Source organism: Spea bombifrons, chromosome 7, assembly GCF_027358695.1.
Source record: "Spea bombifrons isolate aSpeBom1 chromosome 7, aSpeBom1.2.pri, whole genome shotgun sequence".
NCBI lineage: Eukaryota > Metazoa > Chordata > Amphibia > Anura > Pelobatidae > Spea > Spea bombifrons.
In genome coordinates, this window is record NC_071093.1 from 18036960 (window position 1) to 18054756 (window position 17797).

The window sequence follows — 17797 nt, forward strand, 5'->3', positions numbered from 1 at the left end:
GTGCCCATTAAGCAAACTTTACAAATCACCCCTCCTCAAATTTTACATGTTGTCCTATGGAACACGTGGCGTATCACATTTAAAACCCTGTTTTTTTTCCATAACTACACATACTCATAATATAGGGAACTACAGTTGTGTGTGGTGCAATATTAATTACTGTGACACCTGACAGGGGCCTTATTTTTCCAGGATGCCTAAGCAATAGTGGTGGTTAGCCTTCATACATAATGTAGGATATCCTTTATAGATCTTATCCCATATCTCAGAAGAGGAGAATTGTTAGAACAAGATGTCGTAATCTAAAACTAGAGGGTTAGGTGTTTTGATGTAATGTAAGGAAGTTTTACTTTATCGAGAGGAAATCTGCCTAGAACTTGTTAAGAGTCCTTATAGCAAGAAAAAATAGGCAGGCTAGATGGATCAAATGGGTTTGATCTGTATATGTATATATGTGATTGTTAACAGCAATCACACTCCTATCATGCCCAGGCATACCCAGATTCCAGCATGTACTGGCCGACTTAGCATGATAGGAGTATGATTACTAACAGCAATCGCACTCCTATCATGCCCAGGTTCTAGCATGTACTGGTTGCCTGGTCATGATAGTGTGGTTGCTGTTATAATATATATATATATATTTGTTAATATTGTTGCTATTAATATCCATGCTATCACTCATTCATATACTCATACTCTTATTCATTCCCTTAATCACGCATACTTGCTCATAACCCTCCCCCACCCCCTTACCTGAACTCATAGACCTCTCTTGAGCCCCCCCTGCGCTGAAGAAGGAACGGCACAGAGTCATGTGACATAAATTCATGCTGGGTTTTTCTTCCCCTGGCCGGTACAAAAGACGCTGCCTGCGCAGAGCAACACATAGGCAAGCGGCCTGGCACCTGCGGACGATTATTTTCTGACATTTTTTTATTTCTGCATTTTGCCGATAATCCCCTTTTTGGCCACCGATATATATAGGTGCATCCTGACTGATACAAAAGGAGAAGAGGGCCTGCTCTTTTGCGAGCTTGCAATGTAGTCAGTGGTTGAGGAGGTATGAAACAGTAGGAGATAAGTTGGTTGAGTCAGAATAATTCTACAAGGTTGTTGGCCGTTCATATGGCTTGAAAAATAAGGGGGTGCAGAGTTGTTAAGGGCTCTGTAGGTCAGGAGTTGATTCCGAAGGGTTGTAACCTATATGTGTTCTGCAGCTGTGGTCACTTGTACCACTCACTCTGTCTTCTGGGGAAAAACTGCAAGGTTGATGCAGGTGAACAGAGCCAATGGATCTGCTTTCGGTGCAGCTCAAGCAGCAAAATCCAAGTTGGGTGCCAACCAGGCACAGCAGTAAGTAAAGGGAGAATGCCATCTTTGGTGCAGGTAAGCAGTACCCAGACAGGAGAAGTGTCACACTTCTGTTGTGCATTACCAGTTTAATTGATCTTAAAAGTTGACTTTTAGAAACAAACAAAAGAAAAATATCTGCTACATTAATGCACACCAAGAAGCAGATGGACTTAAATCCAAATAATGAGTGGTAAACTACCCAAAGCCATGTAAACATTTAGCACATGTATATCACAGCTGATTCCTTGTGAAAGCAGACCTCGAAGTAAGAGTCAAATTATTGACAAATTTGGTAGATTTTAAATTAGCTATGAAAATGTGTACATTTAGTCTCTGATTTAGTCTCGCAATAATCTAAATGTGTTGAAATCATTATAAAAAGTTAAATTTGTTAACCTAGTAATTACACAAAGTATTTAAATTAAAAAAATATATATACTAAATAATGATGCTTATCTATTGATGGATTATTTGATAATGACTAAGGTGGTGTAAAACCCAAGACACTTAAAATTATTACATTTGTAGCAAGTAGTTCAACAACTTTGCAGTAGTGATTTTAATTGACCAGTCATGGTTTTTAAGGTGTAAAGCCGAACATTATATTAATATTGAAGTTTGTTAATCATTTGTGAGGGAATGAACTTTATCGCTCAGTAAAACTGTGTTTGCCTTGACTAAAATAATGTACTGAGAACTATTCTGAACAACATCTTAGAGTTGTCATCAGCAATTATCTCCAAATATTTCTGGGAATCTGACCTAGGTCCTACTTAGATTTTCCTTGCTTAGTTTTATAGCCAAGACCCTTTGTTATTCAGGAGTGTATCTGTTCAGGATTAGTTAGTCAGCACTTCTTGGAGGCTGACATGGCCCATGTTTCTCAGAGAATTCTGATGAATGGTGCAATTGGTGATCACACATAAAACTGAACCTATCCTTTAATGTTTATCAGGAAAAGTACTTGTTTAAAAGAGGTATTAATAGACATATGATTAAACTTGATCAAGATGTTTGAGCCATCTAATTCCTAATCATATAATTATATGTGAGCATGGATGTGTAAGTGTGTGTGTAAGGATGAATGTGTATGTGTGAGCATGCATGTATAAATGTTTGTATGTGAGCACAGGTGTGTATGATAATGGATGTGTAAATGTATGTGTATGAGGATAGGTGTTTATGTGGAAGTGTATGTGTGAGCACAGGTGTTTACGTGGAAGGGTTTGTGTGTGAGCACAGATGTTTACGTGGAAGTGTGTGTGAGCACAGATATTTACGTGGAAGTGTGTGTGAGCACAGATGTTTACGTGAAAGGGTGTGTGTGTGAGCATAGATGTTTACGTGAAAGGGTGCGTTTGAGCATAGATGTTTACGCGGAAGCGTGTGCGTTAGACCAGTGACGTGCCTATGATTGCTTTCTTTGCTTAAACAGTGTTGCTATAATGCCTCTGTGTTGAGGCATTCAGCAACACCGAGATCGTCATCAGGGCATCAATGTCCGCCATGCACTGTATGCCAGCGGACCCCCGTTTTAAAAGAGTTTAGGAGGCGATCAGTGATCGCCTTCTAAGCTTCAATTGTGTTGGTAAAATGCCTCAATAGGGAGGCATTCAGCGACAATGAACACCCACCCCAGGATGCACTGTGACCCCCTCCGGAGAATGGTCACAAGCGCCAGTGCCAAAGATTTTCCCTCTCAGATAAACAATAAAAAATAAATAAACAAGTTTCCAAGAGGGTTTTTCCAGACTCTGCACTTATATAGGTAATGAATTCAACCATGCAAGTCAATGAAGCCCAGCTTTCAAATCTCAATGTGATTAGTAATACCGTATCTGCTCAATTACCCCCCAAAATTGGAATATTCATTTAGGAAAAAAAGAAAAAGCCTACCCTATAGGGAAAAATAGTTTTACTAGTAAATATTAATTCACATGTAAACAATCTTTTCATATTTAACCCCTTCAGGACCTTGAAGACCCTAGTTTTATTTAAATATTTTAATTCCGTGCTTGTGATTCGCTTCAAAGCGATCACGTGCACGGAATTGATGGGAAGTGGCTGCTGCAGATCGCTGGGGACACCCCTCGCGATCCCAGCGTCCATAGCGACGCTGGATTGCGCATCATCGATGATGTACCTGGAACGTCCCTGTCCGTGGGTGACACCCAACCAGGAAGTACCAGGTACGTCACAGGTACGGAAGGGGTTAATAAAAACTATGATTGAGAGGAATGTTTTTTTTTTGTTGTTGTTGTTTTCCTTTTATTTGCCCCAGTTCTCCACATCTGCCCCCCAGATATGCCTTATACCCCCTTATATGCCACTCTGCCCCCCAGAAATGCCTTTACCCCTATATGCAGCTCTGCCTCCCTAATAAGCCACTCTGCCACCAGATATGCCTTATACACCCCTACATGCCACTCTGCCTCCCTGACATCCTTTTTAAACCCCCTATTTCCACTCTCTACCCCAGATATGCCTTATACACCCCATATGCCACTATGCCTCCCTGTTATGCCTTTTAACCACCTATATGCCACTCTGCCTCGAGAAAACCATTATACCCCCCATGCCACTCTTACCCTCCCCCTGACTTACCAGTGCATCCCTAGACTTGTCCCTAGACCCCGTGCTTCAGACTCCCTGGTGTCTAGTAGGGCAGCTGGTGGAGGTCTGTGGGATGCCGCTAGTGGGTACTTCCTCTGGGGCTTCTATGACTGAGCACCGGAAGGTCATGTGATGTCGGCACTCTGTCATAGAAGCCCCAGAGGAAGTGCCGGCACCGGCCCACCGCCTGCCAGAGAGGAGGATCCAGGTTCCCTACAAAGCTGCGGGGGATCTGGATCTTAGTCTTGTAGTCAGACCTCTATTTGAGCATTTGCTCTGAAAAAAACCTTGTCTTATAATCGAGAAAATACTTTATTTTCAGCTGACTACACCTTATGGCCGCTTCGGTAACGCCCAGTACCACACTGAACGGATCAAAATGTATAAAACCTAATTTAAGTAAAATAATAAAGTAACGTGGTTTAATCTGGTTTTCTCAGAAGGTAGAGTTCGGTTAGAACACAGAGACAGAAACTGGATTAATATGTAGTTTAATTTGACCAATGTCACAGTGCTTACGTACAAAATGATATGAACCAAGGTGATTTAAACACAGAGTATATAATACAGTTTGTAAAGATAAAACAAGGAGAAACACAGAAAAACCTAATTATAAAAAAACGATATTGGTCATCTGTGGGAACCTCAATGTCCTTGTTGAGTTTGAGGATTTTCAGTGAAATGTTCCAGGAGAGGTTATCCACTGGTGAGATGTTCCTCCCCTCCAGTGTCACAGAGAGAGACGTCCCAGGTCTAGCCCTTAGTATCAACGCACATATGAAACTACATCTTAACATTTGTTAAGATTGACAGATCCCAATGTCTCCTCAAGATGACCCAAACCCAGCATAGAAGACCATCACTCTCAATTCCATATCATAGGGGAGTTACCACTAATGATCACTGAGGCTGAACCTCAATGAATTTATGGCATAGCTCTGGTATGAACAAGGTGTTGGTCAGTCTGAGTGGCTTAAGAGGGCAAGCTGCTGGTTGTAAAACACATCTGGCTAGGTTAACCCTTCCAATGCCAAACCCCTGCGTTAGCCCAACACAGGCTCTGTATGACAAGTGGGTATTTCTTTAATCAGAACAACAAGTAGAATCTATTTAGCCATTTTTTTCATTAGCTTTTGTAAACTAATATAAGATTTTTCAAATAAAAGTGAGAAAAAGTGCTTTTTTTTTTTTAGGAAATTAGATGATATGACTTAAAATGGTATCTGAAGAAAGCCCTTCTTGTCCTGAAAAAAAACCAACATATAACTTGTGTGGGTACTCAAAATAGGAGATGAGAAAATTACAGCTCACCACGAGCAAAAGTGTTACCAGCCTTGGTCACGAAGGGTACAAAAAAACAGCCTGGTCCTTAAGGGGTTAAAGTACTCATGGTACTTTTATATGCATTCATCTGCAGCATGGGGTTTCAGGGACAATAAACTGCCACTTTAGGGTTCCTGCTAGTGTCAGGAGTATTGGTGACCTTCTTACCCCTGTTTAAGGTTAATTTATCTTAAGTGACTCTGTCATATCTGTATTTCATGATTGTTTATTTATCACCTCTACTTCACCTCGATTACACAATTCATCCACATTGGCAGGTCTGTAGTGTATTTATTTGTGCATGTCTTGTAATATGCTAAAACACTGGCTGTTTAATACCTTTGCAGTGTAGCCTTCTTCCCTGTCTCCCTCTGTCTTTAACTGAACATCTTTGGATAAATGTGTTTATTTCACAGGTCCCATTTCACAGATATAGCACTGTGTGTTATATGACAGATACATCTAGCAGGGAGAGTGTTAATTATTTCTGCCATCAAGCTCAGCTGAGTATTTGCGTGAATTATTTGACTCACTTTTCACAATTTTCACACAGCCTGCAATTAGATCCTATCGAAGCAATTGTTATTTCTTTATCACTTCTCCCTGCTGCTCACAGTGTGTTTTGTCACTCTTTTGTGCCTGAATCTCATGAAAAAGTAAGAGATTAAAACCTTCATAAATAGACGCTCTGAAAGTCAACTTCCTTTTATTGACGGTATCTGTTTCTTTGTAGCTAGAAAATTGGAGATATGTCCACAAACTTTTAAAACATTTCCCTAAGTCTATAAAGAGTTAGCAGGTTTGGTTTGGTGTGTGTTTATGGGTACGCGTGTGTCTCTGGGTTTTTGTGTCTGCATGAGTATAATAATGTGTCTGTGTCTGTATGGGGATGTGTGTGTGTATGTGTACGTACTTGTGTCTTCCTCTGTTTGTGTGTTCCTGGGTAGGATATCATGTGTGCCTGGGTATGTTAGCATGTTTGTCTATGTGTGAGTGTGTCTGTCTGGATGTGTTTGTGAATGTGTGGTTACATGTGTGTGTATAGTTAAGTGTATGTGTGTGTGGGCGGGCCTGTGTGTATACCACATGTGTTCTGGCTATGGAGTGCTTGATATCACAATTTATATGCTGTATGTATATAGCAGCCACTGGTAGGTTTATAGAAACTTTTCAACTCTGCATGAAAGTGATCTAAAAAGTGTGCACATTCAACTTTTTCTACATACTCCAGGAAAGAATTGTCATTGTCTTGCAAAAGCAGGACTTTAATCACAAAAGTCATTTGCGCATTTCTAACAGTCACTCTATCTCTAAAGCCCTAGACTAAAATTCATGTATTGTTTCCTGTTTTGTGAAAAATTAGAAGGGGCTACCAAAACAATGGGGAAGCTCACACAGGATCTGCCTTTTTGTTTTAATCTGTTCTACTTGTATGTATTTATATTAAGTATTATGAACTATTAATTTTCTTGAAAATTTTACAATCCAAATGTATTGTTAAATATTGTGATTAAACATGTATTATACATATGTTTTTTATTCTTATGGTGTGAAGCTTGGGAATTATGTAAAATGGAGGATATAGGAGTGTTGAGAGACACTTGATTTAAACATTGGACCCACTTTTATAGTGGGACATTTGCACATAATCATTTAATCTTTTAGTTAACAACCTTTTTGGCCATGGGTGCCTGCTGTATTGGGCAGAACATTGGAGAATCTTCCACTGAATGATGGCAGTGAAGGGAGGGTAATGCATTACTCAACTACCACTACATTGTGATCCATGCTATATACTTCCAGAATCCAGGCACTGTTGCATTAACCTTTTTGCCATCAAAAAATTTCATGGTAAAAATGTTAGTTACATACGATATGTCTATATGTCACCAATGTACGCAGACCCCTTTACACAAGTTACTTTATAAGGGATTATTTGTGCCCCCAGTATAGTATAGTAGTAGATAATATCCTCTTGATCAATGTATATGTCTGCTGTTTGTGGTTGATGTGTAATCACTTCCTGTGTTTTTTTGTTTGTTTTTGTTTAAATAGGTAAAAGGTGCCTTGTCCCACCTGTCCAGGGAGGAATCCACAAGGAAAGTGAGAATAGTTACATTTTAATATGATGGCTTATGTGATGTACACTATATGGGCAAAAGTATTAGGAAACCTAGCCATTACACCAACAAGGTTGTATGATATTGCATTCTAAATACATAGATACTTATGTAGTTGGTCCCCTCCCTTGTAGCTATAACAGCTTCCACTCTTCTGCAAAGGCTTTTTACAAGATTTTGGAATGTTTCTGTGGAAATGTTTACCCATTCATCCAGTAGAACATTTGTTAGGTCAGGCACTGATTTTGGACAAGAAGGTCTGGCTTGCAATCGCCATTCCTGTTTATCTCAAAGGTGTTCCATGGGGTTGAGGTCATGGCTCTGTGCGGGCCAGTCAAGTTCTTCCACACCAAACTTATCCAACTATGTCTTTGTGGATCTTGCTTTGTACACCACTATATGGACAAAAGTATTGGGGCACATCTCTTAATTACTGAAATTAGGAATTGGGCTAGGCCCCTTACTTCCAGTGAAGGGAAATCTTAATGCTACAAGACCAAGACATGCTTCCAACTTTGTGGGAACAGTTTGGTGAACAGTTTGGTTTTCTATTCCAGCATGTGCCCCAGGTCCATAAAAATATGGTTAGATGAGTTTGGTGTGGAAGAAAGTGACTTGCTGGCTCAGAGCCCTGACCTCAACTCCATCGAATAATTACATAATGTGAAATCTCTTTTAAAATTATTTTCCAGCATGGTTTTATAGCAAAAAAGGTCTCCTAACAGGATTGTTTTTCATTTATCACAGCAAATAGCCACTAGCATATATATATCAATTACTGATACGATGCTCAACTATAAACAGTTCTAGCAGTACCAGGTCCCCCAAGGCACTGTACTGCTGGCCATGCTCCTTAAAGAGGGACGTCTTTGTGATTTCAATGTTGGTAAACATGTGAGAACAAACAACACACAGCTGATTTTTTATTTTTTTTTGTAGTTACAGTATTTTTTTTAGAAAAGTAATTTACTTTGTTATATCTGAAAGACCAATGTCCTATCATAACAATGTGATTCTCTACACACACACTGATTACCCATAACATTATGACCACTGATAATTTTGTTATCATGGCACCGGTCAGCAAGTGAGCATTTTGTCCTGATGTGCTAGAAGCAGGAAAAATGGGCAAGCATAAGGATCTGAGCGACTTTGACAAGGGCCAAATTGTCATGGCTAGACGACTGGATCAGAGCATCTTCAAAACTGCAGCTCTTATGGGGTGTTCCCAGTGGTCCAAGGAAGGAGAAGCTGCAACAGGGTCATGGGCGGCCAAGGCTCATTGATGCACGTGGGGGTGAAGGCTGGCCTGTGTGGTCAAATCCCACAGACAAGCTACTGTATCTCAAATTGCTGGAAAAGTTCATGCTGTTTCCCATAGAATAGTGTCAGAACACACAGTGCATCTCAGTTTGTTGCGTATGGGGCTGCCAGGGTGCCCATGCTGACTGCTGTCTGCTGCCAAAAGCACTTGAGCATATGAACTGGACCACAGAGCAATAGAGGAAGGTGGCCTGGTCTGCCCGCTGTACAGTAATTGCCCGCTGTACAGGACAGCCTTTAGACAAAACTCGGGTAAGAGGTGCAATAGCAAGATCACCACTCATGGACAGCTGTTTTGTCCTTAATGGACAAAACATACTCTCAAGGGAGGGATCTATGTATAAAGTGGATAAAGAAGCAAAAGGTGATAATTGTTGACCTTATTTGCATGTGCATACCCAGAATCCCTTGTGGTTGGGGCAGCACCATGAGATTTCTGAGGGAAAAACAAGCCTTCTGGCTTTTTTTTTTTTTTATATATATATATATATATATATATGCACCCACCCAAACACCATACAATGTGACCCCATGACCACTTTTTTGCGCTTCTAGAAAAGCAATCCAGAATGCCAACAAAGACAGAATAATTACAGAGCTGCTGAAACTGCCTTTGCCTGGTCTTGTTTACTATTGTGTTTTATTAGAACATGCTCTTACTGCAGAAAACCTTCAAGGAATGTAAAAAAAATGCAAACTGGCAGATGTTCTGACACAAAAATCTCCGTCGTTATTCATAAATTAATTTAAAAAAAATATGTGGGTCATAAATATTCTATTTTAAAAATATCTAACATGATAAATGTATATGTATGAATATTTATATATTAAAATGATTCTATAATTACATATATTTAGAGAGAGAGAATAAATAACATTGTATTTACTCATATTATCGATCTAACCACAATATTTCACAGACTTCGTAAGTTAATAATAGTAAAGATAGTAAGTCAGCCAATCAGTAGCAGAAATGCATTTAAATCTGAACAGTCACCCGCCTGCAGCGGTACCCCGAGATTACCATGTTTTCAGCTAAACACATCTTGTACATGGAAAATAGCTGCAGGGAGGGGCAGAGCCAAATGCATTTGGGAGCATTCTGCAGAATCCACTCATGCCTTTTCAAGGTGTCCTCATGTCTGGAGTCATATGTGAGTATTGGACAAAGACAGAAGCCATAGAGTGAACCTGAGAGAAAAAAAGACTGGCATTAAGATAAAGAAAAAAACAATTTCCATGACAACAAGGAAAACCATATTTGTCTTTCATCTGGGAAGGAGCATGATGTGGAGGGTGATGGTGTAAACAGTTAAGGAGAAATAATTACATGCAGTTTCACAGTATGTTAAGTGGGGTGATGGGGCTTCCCAGATAGCCACCAGGATGTGGATACAAAATGATACCTAAATTAAACCTGGGCATCAAAAAACAAAAAAGAGACTTATGGTTACACAGAAATTTAGTGAATTTGTTTACATACATCAGTGACAGACAATCTGAAACAATTAATGAGTTCTTAAATTCCACATTTTACATAGTTAGTTATCACAAATCCAGAGTAAATGAATACAACAATATGTATTGTTTTTCTAGTCAAGCTGTGGCTCCATCTTAGACCCGCAACAGCTGCAGGCATTTGACCAGCTCTGCCGTCTATATAAAGGAACATCACGGGTACAGTAACATATATATGTCTCCATTGCTCTAATATATCTTTACAGATTTGTTTATGGGTGGTCTGTTCACAAATGGGGCATCTTTGTTAATAGTCTATGGCAGAAAACAAACCGTTTTAGATTTTCAAAATAGAACCTCAGGATTTATATCAGGTCTAATTTTGTGGTTACTTTGTGGCCTTAAAAACAAACAAAAAAAACATTATTTTTCTTTAGAAGTAATGTAAATAAGTTTACTCTGTGGCCCAGAACACTTAAAGCCCCTAAGATGAGTTGTTTTGTGTGATTATTTCAAGAATGAACATTCTCTCTTATTGAATTACAGAAACCCATTTAAATGTCCCTTTTTACCAGGAATAGATGCACAGTTTAAAGTAGTTGTGGGTGATGGTAACTGGTAAAAACCTTGTATAACAGCTCACCATACATTTCCATTGTAAAAAACCTCCCTTTGGTCCTACAGAACTAGCACCTCAATCTTACATTCTACTATTCAGGAAATGCTTATATTCCACAAGGAAGAAATTCACACACATACCATTTTTGCAGTAAGCAAATTTTGCATTGCAAATGGTCGCATGAGCATAGTTGATATTTTTTTTTGGCTACACTAGCTGAAATATATTCTAAAACGTTACACATAATACTACATGCATTATTTATTTTATATGAGTTTGACTAAACGCAAAAAACGCATATTTTAAGTGAAACACTCTAGAGTGCTTATAAGTCCATGTTGTTGACTTTATTGGGCTCTTTAGATTAGCAGGTTAGGGAGCACAAATTGGGGCAGGAGAGGACTTTACTGCACTGCTAGGGGAGAATGCACTTGAAGCGTTTGCAGATGTCTAGTGGTAGTGATCAGGCTGGCAGACGCAATGTTTCCAAACTAAGTGCTGCTACTTTTCTTAATAAACATTAATAGGTTAAGCAAACATTGTGATTCACCATTCCCTAAAAAAAGTCCTGGCTGTCTGTTTTAAGCCCCATTTTAAAGTATTTTACCAGCCTGTTCGGGTTTTAGAAGCCAGAATGGATACTAATATTGTGCTTCCTTGTATTTTGTCATTCGTGGGGCAGCACTTTACTGTTCTGTAAGGCTGTCAATCGAACCATGAAATGTTGGGTGTTATGCTGTTTTAGGATTCTTTTTCATTAATAACTGACTTTTATTTTCCACTATCTTGCAGTTGGCACTTCTGACTGAACTGTGCCGTTCTCAAAGTCCAGAGAAATCAGGCAGCTACCACCCATCTCAGGGAGGCCTTCCCTCAAGCAGCGTATTTCAAAATGAGAACTTTCAGCTGCACCTTGCCCCCCCTCCAATTATTGATGACTAACCAAGAAATCTACTCCTGTCAATGCCCAAAATGAGTGGTTTGAAAGCGGCCCATTTTAAAACAGGTCTATCTGCAACAAAGAGGGTCTAATGTCTGACCAAACCGTTTGGAAATGTCCAAAGAAAGAAATGTGGGACTGTATTTGAATGTGTATGGCAATACAAAGTTTTTTCAAAGATTGGTTGACATGTATAAGAAGTCTTTATGTCTCTGTGTGCTCTCAAATATGTTAAGTTTAATGTTAACACTCCGATATCTTTGGCACAAATCCTTTTTTATGCTTAATGTTTGTCCAAGCAGACCAAGAACTCTGTGCCAGATTATTGATGCATGTAGACAGGCCGACTGGTATATATCTAGATGCACAACTTCAATTCGAGAGCAAACTGGAGAATTCTCAACCATATTCCCTGCAATCCTTACAGTTATGTAATGTTTTCTATGTACACCTTCATGTTAATGAACTTATACAGTATGTACTAATTTTATTTCATATATTCATGTTTGATAAGTACATTCCATTGATATTTGTGATTCTTGGTTGCCTGTCTTGGTGAGAAGTCACTTGTAAGAATACAGCCCTATTAACCTTCTTAGAAAAGAGAGCTGTGCCTGATAACTCCTCATTACATTTAAAAAAAACAAGTAGCAATAAATCCATAAAGAGAGTAATGATCAATCTTACCCAACAGAATGCAAAAAAACCCTGATTTTACACATAATTAGCTTCCCTAACTATGCGTGTATGTTAGGGGTATATTTGTACTAATGCCGCAATACTGAAGAGGTGACCAGAAGGTCAATGTCCATCTGTAATCAGACTTGAACATGCTGTGGAGGCTGTGCTGGTTAGGCATGGTTGTTCATAATGTAATTTTTCTAGGTGTAGAGAGCAGAAATCTGCCTTTTGACAGCCCCACAGAGGCATCACATGTCGGGGCCTGATTTCCTAGTGTTTTTTTACGGCAGAGGTCCTGCCAAAGCTCCCGTTCCCCCCTGTTCTTGCCCTCTAGGTCTAGGTAGCCAAAACCACTGCTAGCTTGTACTATATTCTGGTAATTGACATGAACAATTGATCTTTCTAGAAGCACTGTTCCTACAAGCATCCCTCCACTTACCTTCCAAAGCTCCTATTTGTCCTGGAGCCTATGTGAAGGATGCAGAGCAAATTAAGTATTCCTGAAGGACACATTAATAACGGATGCCGTTTAATATCACCAAGACCTTTCCGTGAGGCTGCATTATTGTGAAGTGGAATGTAACAGGTCCTGGCAAAATATTTCATGTCAGAGAAACTGTTTTACTTGACTGGGATAGGATGTTATAGCTATCGTGAGTCAGCAGATGAAGATAAATCGTCAATTTAAATGGGAAGTCTATACTAAGCTTATTCTCAATGGCAGTGCGGATGAAGTTCAGTTCATCTAATGAAGCCATTTGAAGTGATTGACAGTTTACGGTCCATGACAGTCTCACAAAAGAAAAATGCATATTGAAGCATTCTTTTAAATATCAATAAATAAAAGACCTTACATTCATGGTTCGAGAATTCTCGACATTGATTGGTTACTTGAGGCATCCAATCAGTAGTAGGAATGCATTCCCATTTGTATCAATGGCGGGTCACTTGCAAATGTCTGTACATGCAAATGGGGGTCTTGTTAGACTCCCCCCTGCAATGTTTGTTAAGCCATAATTGAAACTGACTTGCATTAAGAATATCAGGTGTCAGGAAAATAGCTTGGATAGCTTGTCAAATCAATTTCCAAAGGGTCACCACAGAAATATAAAGGGACCTGATCTGTGATTTTATAGAAACACAGAATATGTGTATACTAGAAAATTTGCATTTGGAACTTAAAGAGGCTTTGCAGCCAGTATGGATTTCTTCTGTTTTTGTTTCATGGAAATGGAAATATTTAGATTAAATGGAACTATTTTACCTTAAGGAATGTGAAGTCTATGGTAAAATCTTCATTGCAGGCTAATTTCTTATCTTGATGTCCTTTCCTTGTTCCTTAGTTATATTTATACTGTATATTTGTATAACCGTGTAATAGATGTTTACAACAACAGATTGAGACAGACCATTTTGTTATCCAAGATGTTCAGCAACAGCATATATATATAACACAGGGCACATACAGTACTGTGAAAATGTATTAGGCAGGTGTGAAAAATGGTGTAAAGTAAGAGTGTAAACACAAGAGTGAGTTAACAGAAGAAAAACCAAAACAATATTTGGTGCGACCACACTTTGCCTTCACAAACTCTTGCACAGTACAAAAATATGAGGTTTTGCTGGAAGTGTATTACTGAAACACAGTACTTCAAGAAATGAAGTTGTGTGAACAATTTTTTTTTATCGTATTTTAAGAAATGGCTTATCATTTTAAAATTAAAAAGAGCCCTAAAATAAGTATTAAATTAAATAAAAATGAAAAACCTACTACTGCAGTTCCAGTAGGACAATAAAATCAACTAGTAGTGCACATACACTTCTTGTAGCATTAGAGAGTAGACTAAGTCTCAGCCAAGTATAACACTGCCGTTGACTGTCTAGCACACTTAACTCATTTGTTTGTGGCTGCTACTGAGTTAAAATAGTGTCAGCAAGCTTTGATGTCCTTCCTTGTCTCTTCCCCATATAAATGCTGATTGGTCAGAGTGAAAAGTAAAGTCTGTTGGAACTATCAAAATTGTTCATTTACAAAACCTCACTTATAAACACATTTCCACTGTTTATATATCTATTATTGTAGCTGCATCAGAGCTGCAAAACAATGTGATATACTCCTTCAAAATGGGTACATTGTAGGGGTAGAGGTATTTAAATTTTACAGTGGGATTGTCCATCCTGTTACTGTCATACTTCTTCATTGCAGATCAAATAACCAAACTTAATAGAATTGCTTTTCAAAGTTTGATTAGTACCTTAACGACCAGGGATTTCCTAGGTCAATGACCAGGGCGACTTTTTCATTTTTGATATGTGGTTGTTTAAATGTACATTTTATCACTGTCAAGTCACCCACCCATACAAGTTACATCTTGCTTTTAACCCCTTAATGACAAAGCCCGTACATGTACGGGCTCAAAATGCATTGTTTTCAATGGGTTTAGGGACCGCCCATTGTCCTTAAGGGGTTAAGATGACAGTTAGAACTTTCTTTAGATACAACATACATATGTATAATATTGCTTAACAAGTAGTATGCCTTTAAATCGCATAAGCAATTCTTCTATGTAGATCTTTCGGTCAGGCACATATTTCTGAAGACTTTTTTGACGGATCATTTAGAAGGGGCCTTACCTTATAGAGTCATTGAAGTGAAGGAAGCATAGTAGTTGAAACCTCTGCCTGGTCATTACGAGTGCAAAAAATAGCCAACATAGGATGTTTTCTCCAATAGGAGCAAATAGTTGGCTTCTTTAAAATACCAATCACCAACATGAGTGAATTTCTTAAAAAATACATTTTTTTTATCTCCAGCAAGTCAGTGGGGTGCTAGGTCTGCTGTCTTGCATAATATGAGGTGGGGTTAGCCACCATGTAAGCTTTTTTCACTTTCTGTACCTCACGATCAGTGTGTGAGGTAAAGAGGGAGACGCAAAGTCAAGGTTTCAAAACATTTACTTTTTCCATCATGTGAGCTGAGTGATTAGTTAATCACAGCAATCAACTGACCCCACAATAACCAATTGGGTCCCGGAACTTTGCCTCAGTTGAGTTCATTCATCATGTAATTAAGAGGGCAATGAGCTCTGTACTCACTGCCCTCTTAATTGCATGACCCGGTTAACTCGTCCTAAGGTTGTGATCAACGTGTATTATGGGAATGAGAGGCATGGATGCTTCTGTTTGAATTTTAGATGTGGTCCTGGGATTCGATTATGCCCCCTAAATGTAGGTTAATCCAGTATTACATCTGTACAGTCAGTTTATGTATTTATTATCCAGGAATCCTGCCACTCTGTGAATCGCCTCTTTACTTAACATTTAGTTAATCCTGGTGCAATGCAATTCAATTTGAATAGATTTCATTAATGGTCAGAATTCAGGCATTTATCCCCCGTGTAGTCTTTAGTAAAAGACTGGAAAAGGACCAGAGTTCCTTGAAGTAGTTTATGTGCCATTAATTGTAGATGCATTTGCAATTAGCGGATAGATTTGCCCCAATATAAAAAGTGCTGGTGTTAAAAACTGTGTATCCTTCCATTTCCCTTGATCCTTGGTGAAGACTGTATTAAACTATATATAAATGTGATGCTTCCATTGAAAACAAACTAGCTTTTCCACAACCTGGAAATCCACCTGACTGGGGATCATGCAAGTTTTATTATGCGTTTTGACATAATGAATCCAATTTAATTGCATGAACACATGTCTGGTGTTATGTTATATTGGGATGTTAATGAGTTGGCTGATGTAAAGTCTTTTTCCCTCTGCTTACAATGTGCCTCACAACGGCTGGCTCGCCCGGTCTGACACTAGGACATGTCACCTGGTCTGGAGATGCTTGAGTGGACATTCAGTGCCAACTCTCCTACTCTCACTCACCCAAATCTAGGACTAGAATAAAGCACACGACTATAACAGATTATATCGACAAAGGAGCTAACCAAAGCATACAATCTAGTCAGGTACATATTTTTCTTATATCTATGCTCAAACAGAAGATAGCTGCCTCTGCACCTCAATGGACAAAGCAATAGATATGTTTTATTGGTACTAGAAATTTCTTCACATAAACAAGTATATGAAAATAAAAACTGCTCAATGTGTGTGTGTCTAAAAGTAGCCCGTATCATTCCTGCCTGTGGTAAACAAATTTTGATCATCCCTAACCTGCCAGATTCTACTTGTTCCTTACTCATGTGAAACACAAGGCCCATTTATGAATTATTTTACTTTATAATAAACCAATAGGTAACACCAGTAACATTCTTCTATTGTTTCTATATGCAAAATAAGCATTCTATAAAACTTAAATGAAATGCTAGACATACAGATATACTCAGCAGACATTTTCCAGTTTATCCTGAATTTTGAGACTCATGACAACCTATGAATCCTAAAAGTGCCTCAGGATTATTGTTAAACATACTGGCAGCGGGAAATGCATGGGAAGGCCTGTATGGACACAGCAGCAGTTTTCCTAAACCCACAATATTTGGGGGCCTGGGCCACCCCAACTAGGCCTAGGGCAGCAGTCAAAATGGGGCACTAGGCCCTCTGTTGCAAAACCAGGGAGTGACTGGTGGAGAACATATGGCATTGTGCTGTTGGTATTATGACACAAGCAAGTAAATAATGCAGATTAAGCAGCACCGAGCTACAACTCATATTACCCTATGAATAATGGTGAGCCAAGGCTGTGTGGTTTCAGTTAACTGTATATGCACTATTTCAGCTGGTGAAGCCCTGCAGGAACAGTTTATGAATTATTAAATGGCAGATGTAAGTTGGCATTATCTCCCTGAGAGCTGGATTACTGCTTGATTATATGTTATTACAGTAATGTGCTTTTCAAAATGGAGAAATGGTGAAGGAAAATGAGTCCCTGATCACAAGGTCACAAAGCTTTTATATTTATTGTTTTTAGTAGAAATCCTGCCACACATTTTTTTAGTTTAAGGGTATTTAAAAAGGGTTCTATTTAATCTTCAGGGCTTGAACCCATTTCAACATTTATATATGTACCTTATTTGTTTCTTAAAGTCATAAGTTTATATACTCACATGTCCCTGTAACCTTTTATATGTAGGAGAAACTACACAGAAGATCAAAAATAGATTTTCCAAACATAAATCCACCATCAAATTAAGAAAATTGGATTTACCGGTCCCATCCCACTTTGATGAGTTGAAACATAAATTGACGGACCTTAAATTTCGTGTTATTGAACAGATATCTAGACCTAACCGAGGGGGTGATCGAGTTAATATTCTAAAACAACGTGAAGCATGGTGGATTTATGAATTGGATACATTATTTCCAAATGGACTTAATAGGGAACTGGATTTAATGCCGTTCTTGTGA

The 17797-nt window shown here is 38.8% G+C and overlaps 1 protein-coding gene across 2 annotated transcripts in view; it reads left to right on the forward strand.

Annotated features, from left to right (window-relative positions):
- The window catches only part of VPS8 (VPS8 subunit of CORVET complex), a 76385-nt gene extending 64030 nt beyond the window's left edge, over positions 1-12355 (forward strand). The window contains exons 44-46 of one of the 2 annotated variants that reach the window (XM_053470974.1): positions 1221-1389; positions 10332-10412; positions 11605-12355. In XM_053470974.1, the coding sequence (XP_053326949.1) occupies positions 1221-1389; positions 10332-10412; positions 11605-11754 (400 nt within the window). In that variant the 3' untranslated portion in view covers positions 11755-12355. The remainder of the gene's footprint in view (positions 1-1220; positions 1390-10331; positions 10413-11604) is intronic. The other variant, XM_053470975.1, reaches the window with a different exon arrangement.
- The last annotated feature ends 5442 nt before the right edge of the window (positions 12356-17797 follow it).